The sequence below is a fragment of the Cylas formicarius genome, unplaced genomic scaffold (assembly GCF_029955315.1).
Source record: "Cylas formicarius isolate icCylForm1 unplaced genomic scaffold, icCylForm1.1 PGA_scaffold_4__25_contigs__length_36172078, whole genome shotgun sequence".
Taxonomy (NCBI): Eukaryota; Metazoa; Arthropoda; class Insecta; order Coleoptera; family Brentidae; genus Cylas; species Cylas formicarius.
The window spans coordinates 4,937,177-4,959,570 of record NW_026844334.1 but is presented as its reverse complement, the minus strand read 5'-3'; the positions used below and the strand labels follow the sequence as shown (position 1 = coordinate 4,959,570).

The 22,394-nt window shown below is 36.6% G+C and overlaps 1 protein-coding gene across 4 annotated transcripts in view; it reads right to left on the bottom strand.

Moving 5' to 3' along the window:
- Positions 1-22,394, bottom strand: part of LOC132701044 (zinc finger protein 1) — a 704,693-nt gene that overhangs the window by 210,270 nt on the left and 472,029 nt on the right. For all 4 annotated transcript variants that reach the window (XM_060668676.1, XM_060668678.1, XM_060668677.1 and 1 more), the window contains one exon: positions 6,130-6,357. In XM_060668676.1, the coding sequence (XP_060524659.1) occupies positions 6,130-6,357 (228 nt within the window). The remainder of the gene's footprint in view (positions 1-6,129; positions 6,358-22,394) is intronic.

Genomic DNA, 22,394 nt, shown 5'->3' with positions numbered 1-22,394 from the left:
ACTTTCATGAGAGTACTATCAGCGTCAAATCAAGCCTTTACTTAAGAGGCGGATGTAGTGATTTTTTAAATCTGTTTTTTAAACTTATAAAATACCAGTCTGGTTCTTTTTTTTATAAAGTACAGATATATAAAACCTGTCCTGATAATGATATGTTTATGTTGGTTTTTGGCACATTAATTGTCGTATTTATAAGTTTATGCGCTATCTACATAAACTAGATTTTAGTTTGGTTTAGCATGGTTAATTCGCCCAGCATATGTTTATATTTTTTATACATTTACACTTATAAATAAAGTCGATTATAATTAGTATTGTTATTATTGTTATTTGCGGTCTGCCTACAATCGTTAAGATTCTAGGGAAAATAATGGACCAGAAATAAGAGCAGTTTTTACAATACTTTGCCCCTGAAAGTCTTCTTGCAGGTGTTTGATGATAATATGAAGGCTTATGATGACAAAAGAATTACTGCATCGGTTTTCGCAGCAGTTTTTGACATGAGAAATCATGAAATCCTCACGTCAATTATTCATCACATAAGATTCAGTGAAGTGTCTTGTAAATTCGTATCGTCCTTTTAAATTGCGGAACACGAAAAGTAATACTTAACGAATCAACCTCTAGGCCTTCGGCTGTTGACAATACAGTACCCCAGGGTAGTATTTTAGGTGCACTTCTGTTTGTGAATTTTAAATTCAGGTCTACAGTATCGTGACACTTTTATCCCGACGACACTCAAATGTACTTTCTTTCTCTGAGAAATTAGTTAAAGTATCAGTTGAAAAGGCCCTTTTCATACCAAATTGTAAATATCATTAATAAATATGACTTTTCTCGAGCGCTATAGGTTCTACAAAATAACTGTAAGAAGTGTTTTTTTAATTAATTTAATTAAACCTTTGTTTGCGAGGTGCGTGCAGAAATTGAATTTGTAATATATGTAACATATGTTCACAGTTTGCGGTGATTTTCTACTGTAAAATAAAACGGAATAAAGAACTTGCATAAAATTTGAAATATAGTGCTTCAAAACAATTAAAATGTTGACAACGACATATGGTGAATCTACTTTGAGCAATGTTTATGACTGGTACAAAGCATCGAAGAAGTGAAACAAATGGTGTTGAAAAATCGTCGAATCACTGTTAGAGAAGTGGCTGAATACGTGGGTATCTCTATGGCTCCGACACTGCTTACTTTTGAACAACAAGACTGTCGAAAGAGCAGCGCTCAAGAGCCGTTAAACGACGTCAATGATGATCCTGATATGCTCAAAAATGTAGCGAAATATGGGTATATGACTATGACGTCGAAACCAAAACCCTGTCGTGGCAATGGAAGAACCCAGAATGGCAAAAGTCGAAAAAAGCACGTCGAGTTCGATCAAATGTGAAAGTTTTGCTTACTGTTTTCTTTGATTATTGATGCATCAAGTGTTTTATCACAAGGTCGTACGGTAAATAAAGAGTATTACTTTGAAGTTACGTTAACGTAGGAAAAAAATTATGGATTTTGCATCATGATAATGTTTCTGCTCCCTCATCCTTACTTGTGTCTAACTTTGTGGCCAAAAGAATAATACTCAGCCACCATATTCCCGGAGATGGCCCCCTGCGACTTGTTTCTGTTCCCAAAACTCAAGAAACACACGAAAGGAAGGAGGTTTGGAATGGCAGGAAGAACTCAAGATTATATCAGAAACTGCATACCAGAAGTGCTTCAACGATTGGAATTTTGATGAATCAATACATACTTTTTGGTAAAATTCTAAAGTCGCCTTACTTTTTGAACACACTTCGCATACAGTTCTATGTCCTTAATTCCCGACCATCTAACTCCACTAGCACACCGACTGAAACATTTATCGACAAACCCTTCGAACTAAACTGTAAAGGATTCAGATCGTACCCCTGAGGGACTCCTTTCTTAGAGGTGGAACCGTTAAGTTTAACATACTCGAACGGCGCGACCCTGCGGACCGCAGCAGGAAAGGGCGCACATATTTATCTCGCAAAGTTTCCCCAAACGCGTTCCCGCAGGAACAAGGCGCAAAGTAGTTCGGAGTTCATTAATTCTCATATCATGGTCTTCCTGGAGTTGAAAATGTCCCGGGGCCAGGATAATACATTGCAATTCCCAACAATCCGAAGATGTTTGAATTTAATAGCAACATAGATCATGTGCGCTAAACTTCACGTAACAGAATGTAAGTTTCCGAGCGGGGGAGGGGGTAGGCCGCTCCGCGGAACCCGGAATAGATGTTGCGGAGACCGCAGAGGCCGCCCCCCCCATCCTTTCTCTCTCTCAGGACGGACTTTGCGGACCCAAGAATTTCTCCTGCAGCCTTATTACTGCTGCTTCCCAAAACTTGCCGCAAACTTGCTACTTCTTATATATATGTACGCGACGCGTCCGGGAGTTACAGTGTCCGCAAATTGGCATTATAAATTTCGGGAGCTATTGCCGGGAAAATTTATATGTAGTGGAGTTCCCGCCGGGATCGTCTCTCGCAGAGGTAAGAAACTTTACGGTGCCCTGGCGGCTTCGACTCATTTAAATCAAGTTCGTCCCGGATGAATATCGTCCACTAAGTGCCAACTATGAGTATGATAAACGCTCGATGCGTTTTTCGCACTCAAACGACGTCTTTGCTGAGGTATTCGCCACTTACTCTCTTGGTGTAACTGACGATATTGTTGACGAAATTCTTCTAGACTTCCATTCTCTTTATTGTTCACTTCTACAACCATTCGACTGATATGGTCTTCAGGTCAACACTTTATAAATTTTTAAATCATTTAAAAATGTGAAAATCTTTTTTTTTGTTCTATTATACTTGCGTTAAATGGATTTTCGTCAAGTAAAAGCCACCTCAGTACAAGATTAAATTTCTCCATTAAAAGCATCTAAACATTCTGTGAATGAAATTTATACATTTATCCGAGTATTTAGATAGAGCAGGGACAGGGATATTGATCCTACAATCCTTATACCTTTCTAGAGCTACTGTTACACCTAAAAATTTCTACACAATAATTATTGGACACTCCTAAGAGAGATGATGATTTTAAACTTGGTTTTAGGAAGCGCCAGGTGGTAATTCCGCCATGATTAGCAGGAATATCTTCAATCCTTCACGTAAACACAAGAAAATTAAGAATAATCTTACTTGCTCTTAACAGCTGGAATGACCTCGTCGTAAAGTGCTGAGCACGTTAGACGAGCCCCTGCATCTAGCGAATCACCATCCACTCTCTCGGATCACGCAATTTTATTGGTGTAAATAATTTTTGAACAAATAGAGACTGTTCATCGAAGAATGTTATATAAGGTGTTATTGTCTAACTCAGAAACTTTCTATCAGTGTAGAACTGCAATTCTGCCGGTATATACTCCGGTATTCTTCTCCGTCCAAATGCCAAAACGGATAGCCAATACTCAAACGTTCTCCACCTCTTTCTATCTTTACCTTCTACTAGCCGGCGCCATTCGAGACTATCTACTTGGTTCGCCATGGCGGCGAATCGTTCGCTACCTAATTAGGACTGATTCGCGTTATATGCACGCGAGTATACATAATTGATGGCGACGTAAAGTGGCCGCCGAGGGAACGAAGGAGGCCATTGTCCAAGCGACAACGGACACTCTTGGCGGCGGCGGCCAATTAAAATCGCCGGATGAGGGGCGGCCGTTACCTCGTCTTTCGCGAAATCTGATTACCGACCGAGAAGCGTCGAGTAACTAACTAAACGGTCGCTACGGTGTCCTGCCACAAGGAGGAGTTAATTGGTTCGAGGACGAAGGTTGTATTGTCCTCCCGAGACACGGATTAACAGCCAATTATATTGGAATTTATTATATTAGAATGGCGATCGACGTGTGCCGTGGGGTGGGGGAAAATGGAACTCGACACCTCCGAGTATCACTAATTAGATTTAAGTCTTTTCAAACCAACTAAATCACAAACCGCCTCTGGGGGACACACCATAACTTAATCTACAAGATGCTGTTGAGTTGAAGTTTGTGTTTAGTTCATCCCACTGAGATATAGATGAAAACTTCAGTACCTCGTCACTTTTTAAAGAGTACTTAAGAACTTCACGCCCTGGAGGACACACCACATCTGAATGCGAACTTAACAGATGCTGTTGAACTGAAGTTTATCTTCACTAACCAAATAAATCATAAGCCGCCTCTGGAGGACACACCATAACTTAATCTATAAGATGCTGTTGAGTTGACGTTTGTGTTTAGTTCATCCCACTGAGATATAGATGAATACTTCGCCTCTTTTTAAGGGGTACTTAAGAACTTCACGCCCTGGAGGACACACCACATCTGAATCCGATTTTAACAGAAGCTACTGAATTGAAGTTTGTCTTCAGTTCATGAATAAACCGACTGTGATGGAGATGAATACTTCAGTACAACGCTATTGTTCAAAGGATACTTAAGAATCCTCGATCTTGGAGATCCATGACCACATTTTTTTTTTAATTAATTTTAAGCAAATGTAATTTATTCATAAAGTAACGGGTGATTCAATAAAAATTTACACATTACAATCTGAAATATTTTTGACACGCCACTGTATTTGTTTATTATCATATGATATTTCGGACCTCAAAACATAAACAAAATTAGTCATGGAGCAATTTTTCGGCACGCAAAATCGACCTTCTGAGAGGACAATTTCGAATGTTCAAAAATTTGAGCAAACTAGATCTGTAACTAACCTCAAAGTCCCTCAACGTGCTCGTGCGGGTCGGTCAGATCAAAATATTGCCATTGTTCGCGAAAGTGTAGCCGAATTCAACAACACAGCGAATTTTAACAAAGGACTTGCATCTACACCCATATCAAGTCCAAATAACTCAGGAGTTGAAACCTCGAGATCATCAACAGCGCCGAGTGTTTGCAGAATGGATACGAGAACAATGGGTTCATTTTTCAACGAAAATCATCTTTAACGATGAGGCACATTTTCACGTTGTTGGCTTTGTAAACAAACACAATGCTCGTATTTGGGGATTAGAAAATCCAAAAGAGATTGTTCAAAAAGCAATGCAAACTCAAAAAGTGACTGTTTGGTGCGCATTTTGGTGTGGAGGAATAATTGGCCCTTTTTTTTTCGAGGATAATGCGGAGAACGATGTTACGGTTAATGGTGTTCGCTATCGAAACATGATATCTGATTTTTTGTGGGAGGTGTTCGAAGGTATGGACGTTGAATATTTGTGGTTCCAACAGGATGGAGCCACTTGTCACACATCCAGAGAAACGATGCAATTGCTGCGGGGCAAGTTTCCTGATCCCACGTAACGGCGATATCAATTGGCCGCCGCGATCATGCGATCTTACTCCCCTAGAATTTGTTTTGGGGGTATCTAAAAAGCAGAGTGTATAGAAATCAACCAAACACTATTCCACAGCTGAAACAGGAGATTAGACGAGAAATAGCCGGCATAGAACCTGAATTGTGTCAAAAAGTGATAGGAAATTTCAATAAATGAATGAAAATGAATGAATGACATCATCTTTCATAGCTAATTGTAATACACCAATCTAAAATGGCAAATAAAAATGTTTGTATATTTTTATATTCTTCCGAGTTGTTTTTTATTATTTTAATGTGGAAACTCTTATTGAATCACCCTTTAGTTCAGGGCCAAGATCATCTCTTGCTGTTGAGAGGAAACTGAAGACAGTCACGATATATAGTTACACTAGCGAAAAAAAGTACAAGAGGTTCAGACTGTCAAGAGAAGGTAATATGAAATGGAAACCATAATTTGTTCGAAGACAAACTGATAACATTTGACAAGGCAGGGAAACCAACAAGAACTACTATTACGTTTTAATGTTGCCGTATCGATTACTAGTTACTCTAATTGCTACCTTTATATACTTTACAACCCAAATGTTTAATTATATAGACATTCCCTTCACCAGAATACCCTTCACCTAACTGAACAGCTACTAACGTATCAAAGATTATCTCACCGAAATTGTCTAACGTGGCATCCCCTAGCCCTCCATCAAGTAATCACCCTAAAATTTATTTGAAAAAATCAGAATTCTTTGAAAAATAGACTGTACAACTCGGTGTTTTCAACTGTCACTTACCTTCAGAATATTCTTCTTTCACCTGGTCAGTATTTTCATCGTTTTCAAAGGGTTCGATTTTGATGCGTGGTGGACTGCTTAGTGACATTTCGGTCATCTCACTGGTTTCGTTGTGTTTTGAGGGTATTTCGTTGTGGTTGTCGTCTGGACTGATCGCAGGCACTGGTACTGGTGTAGAGATCATATTATTGACTGTTGACGCTCGAGGCTCCAAGAAATTTAGTTCAGCTGCAACAAGGCAAAACGCTATAGGGTTTGTGCTGCGATTGTTAAATAGATTTTCAGTGACATTGCAGGGAATGAACTTATTAGATAAATAAAGTTGAAAACCGCAAAATCCCTTGCTAGTAATGTCAAAACCGACGAAGTTCTAAGTTTTAATATTAAAATAGATAATTTCTGAGAATCTGAATATCGAAAAAATCCCCAAATTTTAATCTAAATATAGAAAAATTCGTATTAAAATTATATGAAAAAAATGAATTCATTAATATAAAAACTACAGAAGCTTCACATTGTAAAAACCGAAAAATCCACTAATTTTAATGTGAAAAGTAGAAATCCCTGAATACTTATATAAAATCGGAAAAATCCATTATTTTTACTGCAAAACATGAAAAACTCCGTTGAGTTCGAATGTAAAAATCGCACAATCCTTAACTTTTAATGTGAAAAACGAAAAATCCCCTACTATTAACGTGAAAACCGAAAAAATCCTAAAGTTTTAATGTGAAAACCGAAAAATCCCTGGCTACTAACATGAAAACGACATTGTAAAAACCGAAAAATCGAATGTGAAAACTAGAAATCCCTGAATACTTATATAAAATCCGAAAAAGCCATTATTTTTACTGCAAAACATGAAAAACTCCAACACTATCCATTTGAGTTCGAATGTAAAAATCGCACAATCTTTAACTTTTAATGTGAAAAACGAAAAATCCCCTACTATTAACGTGAAAACCGAAAAAATCCTAAAGTTTTAATGTGAAAACCGAAAATTCCCGGGCTAGTAACATGAAAACGACATTGTAAAAACCGAAAAATCGAATGTGAAAACTAGAAATCCCTGAATACTTATATAAAATCCGAAAAATCCATTATTTTTACTGCAAAACATGAAAAACTCCAACACTATCCATTTGAGTTCGAATGTAACAATCGCACAATCCTTAACTTTTAATGTGAAAAACGAAAAATCCCCTACTATTAACGTGAAAACCGAAAAAATCCTAAAATTTTAATGTGAAAACAGAAAAATCCCGGACTAGTAACATGAAAACGACATTGTAAAAAGCGAAAAATCGAAAAATTTTAATATGAAAGCGAGAAATCCCTGACTGTTTAATGAAATCCGAATTCGGAATATTATGAGTTTTATTCTGATAACCAAAACATCAGTGATTATTAATGTGACATATGAAAAATATTTCAGACTTAATGTACAATCGGAAAAATCAATTATTATTAATGTGAAATTGACCGATGAAGCTTCACTTTTAATTTAAAAGCAGAATTTACGTGTAAAAAGCCAATAAATATTAGAATTTGAATGCAAAAATCAGCGGCTAGTAATGTGAAAATCGGAAAATCCCTGACAATTAATATGCAAACTATAGAAATTGCAAATTGTAAAAATCTAAAAATCGACAAATTTTAAGTGGGAACGAAAAATCCCCGATCAATTTGAAAGCTACAGAAATTTCTAGGTGTAAAAACCGAAAAATATATTACTTTCACTGTAAACTTAAAAAAACTCTAGTTGAGAAAAATCTTAATTGCAATGCGAAATTCTGGGAAAACCGAAAAATCTGTAAATTTTAACATAAAAGCAAAAAATCAGTGAGCGTTCATATGAAATCCGAAAAACCCATTACTTTTAATGTAATCCATAAAACACTCCAATTGGGAAAAATCAAATAATTCGTGATTGTTCATGTGACATCTGAAAAATCAATTTATTTTAATGGAAAATATGGAGAATCAATAGGAAATCAGACCTAACATTGGGTCTTGGTGTTTACAGAAAACCTACGCACACAGACCGATACCTTAATGCAATGTCACATCACCATCGGGCCCAAAAATCATCGGTTATCAACTCTCTTGTTTATGGAGCAGTAAAACTAACTCAGCCCGAGTCATTTAAACCAGAATTAAAACACATTACCTCTGCTCTTCTTTCTAATAATTTTCACATTACATTTCCATCACAAAATACACTTCACTACAACCTTCCAATAGCAATGAAACCGAAAGCAGTCCCACACTTGGCACTGTTGTCCTTTCTCTATAAATCTTCGATCCGTCTAAGACAACATTCCATTTGAGACGCTAGGAGTTTACAGCATTCCATGCATATGCGGCAAAAAATACATTGGAGAGACAGGACGAATAATATCAAAAATATCAACTATCAACTGCAGTTGCCCAACGCAATCACGAAACCGGACATAAAATTTCTTGCATATAATCAATTCTTCTACCAACCAAAAATTCGAGAGTCTTCCTGTCACCAACATGGGAATCAGTCATCCGAGACGGTGTTTATGTCCCTCATTTAGCTTCGCCCCTCTCAAACAATATAAAAGAAGGTACTGAGTAAAATGCGAGCCAGTTTCAGTCAAGCTCTGAAGAAGCCAACAAGATGATTGGCGAAACGTTAGCTCAACAAAAACCGGCGCAGGAGGAATCCAGAAGACTTATAAAAAGTAATACTGTAACTGTCAACATCAATGACTATTAATGAGAAAACCAAAAAACAAAGAATTTTAAAGCTTAAGTGAGCTGCTTAAGGATTTCTCGATTTTTTCAAATTCTTGCGGGGAATATTGTCGTGAACAAACTTATTTATGATCTATACTGGAACCACACGCATTTGCACAGCAGAAAGTGCCGAAGAAAGCGATTTCCTTAATTCGACGACATCTTGTATAATAATTGTCACCGATATACTTTTACGGCGGCGTTTCGGGGTTAAGAAGGGGTGCTAGATAGACGTATAGGAGGGTCCCGATATTCCCCGTGACACGCATATAACCGTATATCATGTTTATGTTGCGCGTTTATGCTTTTCCACTGATTCACTCCCCCCCACCACCACTCCCGTCGTATTTTATTCTCAAAAATCGTCGAAATTTTTTATACGCGCGTGTGTGGTCGGTTTTTAATAAAGGATTCCATATCGTCCCCGCGCGCCATGTTAATATGCAATATTCCACGTGGAGAATAATATTCCTTTATTCTCGTAAAATACCGTCCGGAATCCTGGGCGACGTAATGTCCTCTACGAGGTTCGTGTGCTCGCATCTTTATGCGGGATAAAGGGGGTGATGGTGCTGCACTCGGACAAAAGGTTTATGTAGACGGTCACTGACTGCCTTCAGCTTCACGTGTGGGGGAGGGATTTGGGGTGGAGGTCACCGGTTGTTATATGAGATACCAGCAGGCCCATATCTAAAAATATTGCTAGTGCGGGGAAACGATCCCCCTTGATATTTGTATACGAGGCGGCGCGACGCGGTGTTCCTTATTTGTGACCGTTTTGAATATTGAATAATTTTGTTTGTAGGCAAAATATTAAATTATTAAAGTCCTACAAGAACTCCTCAAGAATACGTCTAACCGTCTACCACCAAGGAAGAAATGAGAATTAGGATAGGAAACGTTGTGGGCGTGGTAAATGTCGATTTTGAGACAAGTGTTGAATGGTTGAACCTTCATTCTATTTTTTATGTAAGCATTTCAAGTTTTTTTTCCTCGGAGTATATCATTTATATTCTATTTTCTCGTCCCCATGCTAATCGCCACATCTTCACTCCTTCCATCAGAAGGCCCCTACACTTTCGAATGGGGAGTTTGGGTAGTGCGTCAAGCTCAAGCTGCTAGTACTTTTAATCCTCTGCTGCCCAGTGTTTTCTAATCTTCTGAACGCAGTCTACATGTGTTGTCGTCACCCACAACGCTAATATCGACGTGCTTTCTTAGATAGCAGAGTTCCATTAGGACTTTTACCAGCAAACTTTCGGTGTTGACGAAGGAGGAGGACTGCCTCAGTCCTGATAGCTCTTGAGTACGTCTCAGTCAAAACTAGTGACTAAAGTGGAGTTTTTCGGATTTGTTGCATAATATTTTAAGATTAACACGCCCTGAGCGATTAAACTAGATCCCTATTTCGATTCTCCAAGGGCCGTTTCGTCGATAACAAAATAAATACCTAATAGGGTTTGAAAATGTTACGAGAGACTTTGACCTTTTGAATTCCGTCCAATATGGCGACAACAACAAAGAAAAACAAACGTAACCCCGCTACCCCCCCCCCCCTCCCACCCGGCGTTTCTATTCAATTCGTATTCTCTCGGACAACGAGAGGACCGAACTTCCACACTTTGCCCATAAACCATATAAATGTAAATTACATATTTTGGTCAATGGTGGTAATTCAAAAAGAAACGAATGAACTGGGACGCGGTGGACGGTGGATAATAGCGTAACAATGGCCTCGGGCGCCACGAAAGTGCGCTTTCCAACTTTTACCTCAGACTGTATGCGTTCCGCTGGTCGAGAGAAGATCTTATTTATTATATTAAATCAAAAGCTTTGCTATCCCCGGCGGCGATTCTGAGGCGAGCGCCAAAACTTACCCCCCGAGCGACGTTATTGTCTCTTTTTCGGCGGGAAGGGGGGGGGGGGGTGTTTTTTCTTTCTTGTTCGTCCCCTGTCGGTGAGCAATATTTGAAAGTTCTTTTTCTTTCATTTGCGTGTCGTTCTCTCTGATTACGTGGTACGCGGTGATGTTGACGCTGGCATCTACCGGGTGGTCGTGTTATGACTGAAGTGGTCAACTGTCAAACATATTTTCGGGTCTCCGAAACAGTCGCCGAGAGACGTGACAACCATCTTAATTTTTTTTGTCTAAAATCCAGTAAACGTGCCAAAAAAGTATATGCTTTTGAACGCTAACCTTGATTCGAGTGACTTTTGTTCCGCGAAATGATCTTTTTAAGTAAATAGCTATAATTCCTTGAAAAATTCTCTAAAAAATCAAATGCAATAATATAACTTTTCATTAATTAAATTGAATTAATAGGCAAGTCCAAATCGTAGCTCAATATCATATTCCCACACTAAAGTATCCCAAAGAGAAAAATTTGTTATCATAAAAGTTTAAAAAGAGGCTATTTTCATTGACGAACCGAACTTGCTGACGTTTCGCCAATTATCCTGTTCGCTTCTTCAGAGCTGAACTCAAACTAGCAACTTCTACTTAACATTATTTCAGATATATGAAAATCCGAGAATCTGAACCCAAACCTTTTCATCTTAATTGAAAAATGCTTGTCTGGAATATATTTTTCTTATAACGGCGAAATTTCTGAACAAACGTCGGGATCAGCTAGGGGTTCTCCATTATCACCAGTTATATATTTATGGAAGCCTTTGAAAAGAAAGCACCCGACGCCTTCCATATAAAACCAAAATTATGGAAATACTTCATGGTCAAGAATACCTCTAAGATTTTCTCAGCCATTTAAACTCCATACACCCTATGACTCTGGTTGAGAGAGTTTTGCAATTCTATAAATCGGATGATTTTGGTATTTAGGTATCGGTCTGCGTGAGTTCTGTAAACAGAGTGACCCAATGTTAGGTCCGATATGCGATTGATAAGAATATCTAAGAATGGAAGATTATTATTAGTTTCCAACTCAATCGTAAAATGTATGTTAGGGTGTATATAACTTAAATATGGGAATCAGTCATCTCGGACAATGTTCATGTCCCTCCTTTGGTTCTGCCGACCTCAAACAATATATAAGCAGGTACAAAATAAAATGCGAGGCAGTTTCAGTTTAGCTCTGAAGAAGTCAACAGGATTGGCGAAACCGACACAGAAGGAATCCAGAAGATTTGATAATAGCATTGAAGTAGCCTGTAAAAGTTTCTTTGAAAAATCATTTGATACACTTGTTCATACTTTTGCAATGAAAATTCGATGATAAGGTCATAAGGCAAGAAATGACTAAAAATAACTTTGTGTTAGTTGAACGGTGTGTTTATTACAAATAATAAAGCTGTCCTTATGATTGTAGTATATTTTCTTCTTCTTCATATGGAAAAATAATGGTAGTTTTCGACCTCAGTTGCGAAGAGATGTGGCTAGAAAACGGAAACCCACCGGTGCAATCGGTTCATTTTAAAATTTCATTATACCTAAAGAAAAAGCCATATTACCACATTTGATTTTTTAGTAAGTAAATTTTCATTGTTGGATATTTAAAAAAAAAAAGCCATATCATTCCATTTAATTTTTCAAAACAACGGGTTCTAGCGACATTTTTAAGATATAACGTGAACAATGTAGGTTTGATGGAATAATAAATGATTGTTCCAACCAGATGAAGTTTGCTGCTTTTCTTTAACTTTAATACGCATACATTTCTTTGGTACGTCGACTTCAGAGAAAAGTCGCTATACAAATTTGCCATGGAACAACTTTCAATGACCAATACTTTTCTCACTGTGCACGTTTATTGGGCCACCCTGTACATAGAAAGCAACAACTCGTCTATGGGAAGCAGACGAAGAAGAATCTTTCTTTTCGCAGTGGGAACCTCATTAACCCAGTTCGGAACAGACGAACGCAAACACACAGTCAGTTTCCTTGTTGCCTTAATCCAATAGAGCGTCACATGGCTTTTGTTTATTTTTATTGAAATTTTTTCCCGATAAACTGAATCGCACAGCTGCGATCGAACAGGTTGGGTTGTAAATAGCAGTTTTGGTTAGGCACCAATTTTACAATTAAATAAACCAAAGCATTTGGTCTTCATCTTTGGGAGTAGAACGTGGCGTGCCCCGGGGCTCAGTTTTGGGGCCGTTGTTGTCCTTAATATACGAGGGCAGAGCCAAAATTTCCCGGCCTGAATATGAAAGAAACAAAGTAGAGTAACAATTTTTTATTATTTTTCAATATAATTCCTCTCTTCCATCTCTTTATTAACTACTCAAATCCCTTTAAAAAAATGTCCTTTTGGTTTGTCTGCAAAATGAGCTTAAACAGCCACTTTTAACTCAAATTCGTCGTTAAACCGCCGTCCACGTAAGTCCTTTTTCAAATATCCAAACTAATAATAGTCGCTGGGGGCCATATCTGGACTATAGGGAGGATGATCTATCTGTTGGACTCCACACTCTAAAATGGCAGCTTCTGCAACACCAGCAGTATGGACAGGTGCATTATCGTGCAAAAGACGCACGCCTCTGGTCAGTTTTCCTCAACGTTTTACACGTGACAGCGATATTGGTTTCTTTAAAATCTATCAAAAGAATTCCTTCACAATTGCAAAAGATCGTGGCCCTCACCTTTTCTTGTTTGCTGGCAGACTCTGAATTTTCTTGGAGGTGCTTCACCCTTTCGACGTCACTCCATTGATTCTTTTTTCGATAGAGGGTCAGAATAGATAACCATAGTCTTATTTCCCGTCACAATAGTATCTATCACAGGCTTTCATTCCGACCCACAGAGTTCCAAAAAAACCCTGCACACTCGCTGTTTTTGAATAGCCGAAAGGTTTTTAGGAACCCATCTTGCACTAACTTATGCATACCTAAATGATCATGCAGGATTAAACGAACACTTGTATCAAAAAGCTTAGTAATTTCTGAAATTTCTTTGACTTTTAAACGTCGGTCACTCAATACCACCTTTTCCACAATCTCTTCCGTTATAACCTCCACTGGTCGACCAGTTCTTGAATAATCTTGAAGGGACTCCTGCCCCATTCGAAAATGGGTTGCCCATTCTTTCACTACAGGAGAACTTCGGCCGTACACACCATCCAGCCTTTCTTTCCGTTATTTGCGACATTTTTTCGGACACGTCTTGTTTACAATGCTGTCAATAAAAAACTATTGACGCAAGACTTCATTTTTTTTTTCGCAGCCTACTAAGATATATATTTAATAGAAGACAAAATTTGATCGTGATACGGGAGCTGCATCTATGTCAGGCCGGGAAATTTTGGCGCTAAGCTCGTACATAAACGATCTCACGTCTGGACATAGGTGCGTCAACGTCCTGGAATAACATTTTGTGAGCAGCAGGACAATAATCTAAAATGTTGCTTATTTTAGAAAAAAAAAAGCAATTTCCTTTATCTCAGGCATTATTGCAATTGATGCAGGTCATATTTTAAAATCTTAAAAATACTTAACATTTTTGGTAGTGGTTTTTTTCCTTCCATGTTTTTTTTGTTGTTTTTTATTATTTGATATTGACAGTATATTAATTAAGTAGTTTTGTGTGCTCATAAATTCTAGCAGCTGTGTCAATAGAATTGTGTATTTGTGGCATTAAAGCACTTTTCTATTATATCTAACAACCACTACGAATACAGTTCAAAAAAAAATTCAAAGAGATTTAAAAAAAAAACACATGGGAAAATTAAGTTCCTTATCTAACAACGGAAAGTGGAATGGGTAGAAGTAAATTTTTTATTCCTAAATTTTATGTTCTCCAATAATTACCCTAATTATTTCAGAAGCTCCATCTTTCGTCACGACGAATTTATTACCCCAAAATTTCAACCCTATAGCATAATGCCATAGAAGATAATTTTGTAGGAAAATATAGATATGCTTCAGTTTTTGGGGTAATCTTTAAGTCCATTATAAGTTTTCTTGACCATTTTTTGCAGTGAACAGAAAATATTCTTGATTCTCCAAAATGTCGCCAAATTCTTTTTTTTTTAATGGAATTCATGGACCATACTCTATACATCTATCTTACTTTTTATGAGCAAAAGTATATAAAAAAACTGAAATTAAATTTGCTAATATAAGTAGCTAGTGCCAGTAAAGTTCTTATATTGTTAAAATTATATTTTTGTCAGTAAAGAAAGTAAATACGATGCATCTAAATGAAACCCAAAGAATGCAAATTTCAACTAAACAAAAACAATTACGATATCTGGAGTAAGCAAAATTGAGAAAATTATACACAATATCCACAAAAAATAAATGTTTGGGCAGCGATTTTGAATAACAAAATCGTTGGATCTTATTTCTTGGATAAAAATATTGCTGGAGTCTGATATTTATAATTTCTTTAAAATAAGTTTATTCCTACTTTCCCAGTTTCTGTCCCAAGTCCAAAGCAGCCTGATACGTTAAAGATTGATTTATAGGTTGATTTTAACAGCAAGCAATCCAATAACCTGCAAAATCTCCAGATATCACTCCAACGAGTTTTTTGTCTTGGGATATTTCAAACCAAAATTAGATAAGGAATAACCACAAGTTTAGATGATTTAAAATTTAGAATCAGATACGAAATTAGGCAGATTAACGGAAATATATTCTGAGTAATGTTTTGGAAGGGCATCCATTACATAATAAAATAAAAAGACAGGGGTAGAGGCACATGAATTATGCGTGAAAAAAAAAAGAAGAGACTTGGTATAGGCATTAGCATTAGCAAATTTGATATTTCATAGTTTTGATGCCTACACTGGCCATCGTAAAACTTCAGCTTCTTGCTAATGGCTGAAGGACACGTGGAAGATTCAATCAATAACAACAATCAAATTACAAATAAAATTTTAGAAATTTCAGTATCAAGCGCTATCACCCCTGTAACAAAGATTTAGAAAAAGTCTTCCGACACCCGAAACTTCAATATCACAAGCTGAATCTCAATTATTTGGTCCAGGAATATAAACGCTTAAAAAACGAATTAACCCATTAATGCCTAGAACTAAATTCATTGTTTTGAATTAAAAAACCACAAAATATGATATGAAAAAATGTTAAAAAAAAAATAAGGAAAGGTGGTTTTTGATTTTGATACTGGGTCGTTAACGACCCCTTGGGCATTAATTAAAAAGCATCTAGAAATAAATCTTTTTTACTTGATTGAGGGCCACGAGTAGTAAAATGCAAACAACTGATATAGTTTGCAAGCAGCTGGAAGAATTTTGTTTCGCAGAACTCAACAGGTTTTGCATATGACACCATATCGCGCCATACGCGCTGGAAGAAAACCCAACCCCATTAGCCTTTATTATTCGCGAATAGGACACGTCCGACGGCTCAGATTAAATTATATCTGGACCACTCAGCTTATTAGATTAAATGCGGGGGGAACGTGACAGTTTCTCGCCCTTAATATAATGTCTTTTTGGCGTTGATCCGTATATGACGGCGTCCGCGCCGAACGAAAGTGATTGGAGCCAGCGAAAAAAAGTCCTCCGCGGTATCCGTTACCGAAATCAATTCCGAGCCGCTGCGCATTATCCAAAGGTAAATCAAGCCAAGAACAGATATCACTCGGGGTACCCACATAATTTCCTTTGATGAACGCGGACTCTGACGAACGAGTATACGGGCGGAGACTCAAATTGGACCCGATTAAGCGCTACCTGCAGCTGGTGTCTGCTACTTCGTTTACGTGTACGTCCTTTACCTATATAACCGATTGAAAACGAAGCATTATACGGGTCGATTCTTCTTTTATGTTGTTTGCGTGACGTCATCGGTAGCTTAGACACGTACCGGTGACATGCGTCTCGTTTTTGGGGTTACGATTTATTTCCCTCAAGTGCGGGACCACAAAATGAGCATTTAGGTGCGATATAAGGGTAGGTGTATAGTCCTTTCGCAGATAAACGGTTTGGACTTAGGACCAGTTTAAAAACTTTTTTTTTTGCTACGTGTTAGATCAGGAGATGTTTGAACGGGAGACCATTAATTATTGAGATCCACAACTTTTAACCAGGTTGATAATGAAAGCAATCCACAAGTCAGTCTCTACTTGAACCCTGTAGCTCTAACAGCGACTCCTCAAACATGTACAGTGCGCTCAATTTATGTATTGTTAACATTTTAATTGATTGTACCTTTTTTGTTTTTAAAGATATCCAGGTAAACAAAAAAAGAAATGTAGGGTTAGTAGGCAAGTTTTTTTCCAAGTGACGTATAAAACAAAATACTATCAATTTTCATATTTTTAAATGGAACACCCTGTATATTATATATATGTTTAACAACAACAATAAGCATGGATATTTTTGAAAGTCTGTTCATAGATATAAGAAAGTGACTAACTGATACGAATTAAGGAAAGACCCGGGCAAGCTGTAAGTATGAAATATGGCCGAACAGGTCCGTACTTTGCTTAGAATTTAATTATTTGGGGTTTTGTTAGAAAAGATACTAAACTTTATTTATTTATTTATGTATTTATGTTTAATTCTAAAATAAAATTACAAATTATTTTTATTACCTACTTAAATTAGTTAAAATTATTCACATAATATATCAGTATCACAATCGCTATCATCGCCTGTTCTAATTATTATTTGTTCTATATTATTTGGATAATGGATATGCGATTGTTCTGCTTTTTCTATATGTTTAAAAGAATTTGCCCAATTTTGTGGAGGGATGTTAAAAACTTCGGTTTCTATAAGTTTGAGGACATTGGAGTTAACACGGGGAAAACATTGTTACGACGAATGGCAGATTTCAGTTGGTGCCAAACATGTTCAATGGAATTAAATATACAGTGGTTAAGTGGAAGCCTTAAAACTGTATTCATAATTCTCCCAGACATATTCAGTTTGTAGGTTCAAGCTTTGTAGAACCTCAATTAATTGCTTTTTGGTGTAATCTTCTTGAAAATAAATGTCGTTATTATACATGTAGTTTAGGATTGTTGCTTTTGTGTCACATGAGGAAGGGGTTTTAGTCAACTGTCTACTGTGATAACTTGCATTGTCCATTACAATGACGCTATTAGGAGGAATGTTTGGAACTAGTTTGTGTCGAACCAGGTTTCATCCAAGTAAATAATTGGCCTTTGTTGTTATCTGTAAACCCTAATTTTTTTTTAGTCGCCATTTCCGAATTCTAAAAGATTCCGTCAAAACTTGCCTTTCGTCAATTTTTTTAAATCTAAAACCCATGTGTTGAATACACTTCCATAAGGTAGTTCTGCCACATTTAACACCGGTTTCATCTTTTTGAAGCCTCCTAATTAAGATCTCTAATGTAGGCAGGTTTCGTTCCTCGTATAACTGGCAAATTTTACGCCGTATTATATCTTGATCACTTTCATTTACACTCGAGGAAATGTTAGCATCGCTTCTTTTTTTCTGACCAGCGTTGTACCGATTGACGACAAACTGGTAAAATTAAGTGATTTGGGGTGGGATAAAAATTTCCACAGAGACGCGAGTCACATTATGCAGGTCCCACGTCCAGGAAGGAAGTCTGAATGTGGCCCGTCATGTGCCGGACATTGGGGCAGGAGACAAGCGCGTCATCAATCAGGAATATCTCTCCCTTCGAGCGGCGGACGATTCTATGGCGGTATCTTTTGGACGGACGGTTTTTTTTTCTTCTCACGAAATTAAGAAAAATGTCTTTCGACGGTGCTGTAAAAGCATCTCACCGTCAGTGCGCAAGAACGTATAAGAAATTATGGCTATCCAGCTTGTGACGCGCTTATCTAATTTAAAAGCCTTACAATTTCTCATAATTTCACAATTTAATGATAAAGAATCCTCAATGAATTAGAAATTCAGAATAAATCACTGTAAATTAAAGTAAATCGTCGAAAGTCCCCAATGAATCACCGATTCCTAAAAATTTTCAGAAAATTTTATATTTATATATCGAAGCTACAATTCCTCGTAAATTCTCAATAAATCACTGTAAATCATTGTATATCACATTAAATCGTCGGAAATCAGCAATGATTCAACGCAAATTTGTCACATAATCCTTATATGTTAGCAAATTCCCAATAAGTCGTGAAGTGTAAATCAGTGTAAATCCTTGAAAATTATTAATAAATAAATTAATAAGTGTGTGTAAATTACTGTAACTCGTCGAAAATCGAAAATAACTTAATATAAATCATAGTAAAGCTTCAAAAATCCCCACTAAATGAGAAAAGCTTAATAAATCACTGTAAATCACAGTAAGTCGTCTAAAATCGCTATTGAATCACCATAAACTCTAGCCATTTCTTCTATAGCATATCTGTTATGCATTTATATATTGATAGTACTATGGCGCAATTTATCTCATTTCAGCAAATGACCGCAATTTCTTGTAAATTCTCAGTAAAATATTGTAAATCACAGTACATGGTCGACAGTTAGCAATGATTTACTGTGAATCTCACATATTTATTATATATTATTGTTGTATAATTATAAATTTTCAATAGATCAACATAAATCACTGTAAAACAATGTAAATCCTTCAAAATTTTCAATAAATCAATGTAAATTACAGTTAATCGCCTAAAATAAATCCTATCAAATCATTTTGGAACCCATAATAAAAAGCCATATTACACCATAATTGATTGGTTTGTTGGGCACCCTTGGATGCCTTGGATAATAATAGCAGTTATTATTAGCACATTGCGAACAATAAGCTTTACCAACGGAAATGGCGGAAACGTTTCGTTAAAGGTACAGAAAAACAAAGGCACGACAAGGCAATAATAATTCGAAATCCGACTGCGTCCAAATTACGTAACAACTTTAGGGGATGGAAACGTTCGGTCCACGGCACCGTATTTCGTCTCTTTTTCGTCTTCAAAAATTGATTAAAACTTTGAGCCGCCTCGCCCGTATTTAAGAGCATAAATTCTATGCATACTTCGATATTGAATTAAAGTGTTGTAATCAAAACCCCGAGGCATTTTCAGGCGCTTCTTCCGTTCACGAACGAAATTTGTTTTGTATTGTTGTTCTCGAGTCTTCGTTTTTCACTCGTCCAACGGTATAGTCCGAGCGCGGACGTTACGCGTCTGAGCCAGGGGATTTATTTAATTTGTTTGTTTTTTTTTCAAAATGTATATGCCACAAATTGTAAATCGACTGAAATTCGGTTAAATCGTCGGTAAATCGAAGTAAATCGTCTGTAAATCCGAGTAAATCCACGATTTATTCTCGATAAGTTAAAGTAAATCCGAGTTTTTCAAAAACTCTTCACTTTTTATATTAAAATCTAACCTAAGATAAATTACCATTAGGTAAAATAAATGGATTGATTGATCAGTTTCTTTATCACTGTAAAGAAATGAGAAACTTTGTAAATACTAAGTAAAAAAGTAAAATTCCAATTTCAGTTCTTTTGGACTAACGGGGTTTGAAACCGCAAAAATCCTTAAAAAATCAAAAGTTCCTAAATCCAATATTGCAAACCCTGAACGCATCGCCCTAAAATATCTCAAATCCAATCCAAACATCGTAATCCTAAAAGCAGGTAAAGTTAATGCTACGGTAGTCATGGATATAAATGAATAACAAGAAAAGATCATCATTTCAGATACATTAAAATCCGAGAATCTGGAACCAAACCTTCACACCTTAATTGAAAAATGCTTGTCGGAAACATATTTTTCTTATATGGGTCAAACTTTTGAACAAACGTTCGAAACAGCTATGGGTTCTCCACTATCACCAGTCATCGCGAATATATTTATGGAAAGCCTTTGAGAAGAAAGCTTTTGACATCTTTCATCTAAAACCAAAATTATGGAAAAGCTACGTCCATGATACTTTTATTATTATTTGGCCTTATGGTCAAGAAACCCTAGTTAATTTTCTCTATCCAACCTAACATACGTTTTACCATTAAGTTAGTTAGTTAGATATTCTTATCAATAGAAAATCAGACCAAACAATGGGTCATTGTGTTTACAGAAAATCTACGCACACAGACCGATACCTTAATGCATGGTCACATCACCACTCGCCACAAAAATCATCGGTTATCAACTCTCTTGTTTAAAGAGCCGTTAAACTATCTCAGCCCGAGTCACAACATCACTGACCACATATCAAAAGTTCTAAAGAAGTATAACGTCAAAACCAGATTTACCACTTGTCCAAAAATCTCTCAACATCTTCGGTCCGTCAAAGACAAAATTCCATTTGAGGTGCCAGGAGTTTACAACATGCATATGCGGCAAAGAATACATTGGAGGGACCGGTCGAAAAATATCAACTAGGCTCAAAGAACACGAAATAGCCTTACGAGTAAGACAAACTCATCAGCTGTTGTCGAACACACTCATGAAACCGGACATAAAATTATATTCGATAAAACGAAAATTTTTGCATGTAATGAGTTCTTCTTCCAACAAAAAATCGGAGAGTCTACCTGTCACCAATTTGTGAATCAGTCATTCGAGATGGTGTTTATGCCCCTTATTTAGCTCCGCCCCCCTCTATGTATAAGCAGGTACAGAGTAAATACGAGCCAGTTTCAGTCAAGCAGTCAAGAAACATCAGCAAAAGCCGAAGCAGGAGGAATCCAAAAGTTTAGTAAAAAGTGTCAAAACTGATTAGTTTATGTTTGATTATGAAGAAATAAAGCTCGAATCAAACTCTTCTCGCACTAACCTAAAAAAAATTGTCTGCTTAATTATTAAAGAATATCTTATAAATCAATTAAAATTCCGTTAAATCATATATAATTTTATAAAAATCAGCGTAAATCACGGGAAATGCCTAAATAAATTAAAGTAAATCTGAAGTTTCTCAAAAAAAGTTCATCAAAAGCTGAAATATAAGAAAAATGGTTGACGATTTTTTTTTAATACTTTTTCTCTTCATGAAAACGTTTCGAACGAACACAAAGGATTTACTGAAAAAAATCATATTTCTTCAAAAAACATTTTCTTTTCATTGGTAAATCCAACTGTTTTTCGCTTTTTCAGACTTTTTTTCTTTTAATATAAAATTAAATTAAATTGTCTCTCTTAGTAACATATTATTTAAAAAGTAGTACAGGACCGTGAGAGATGGAAGACTCTAGTGAAGGACGTCGCAGTAGCCGCTACTATTTTTTCGATCCTAAAATATTTTTATAACTTTATTTTATTTATTTAAATAATAATTCCTTTTACGTTATGTTTTATGACATTTTATTTTCTAGACGTTTTTGGTCCGATCGCGAGGAACATTCGGGCCCACATTAAACAGCGTCTTGCCTCGCCACCACCGTCGGCAAAATAAAAACATAAAAATGCAATTGACACCACGTCTCGGCAGGTTTATATTATTTTTATTGCCCCGCCTGAAATTGATTGCTTTGTGGATGAAATTAGGGCGGGGGTAAAACGGATAGGTGATTTATTATTCTTTTATTTGCTCAATACAATGTTTATAAGTGACGGGGTATTTTTCGTTATTTATTCGTCGGGATAAAACAATTTCTTAGCGGGGGCAGCTCTTTCT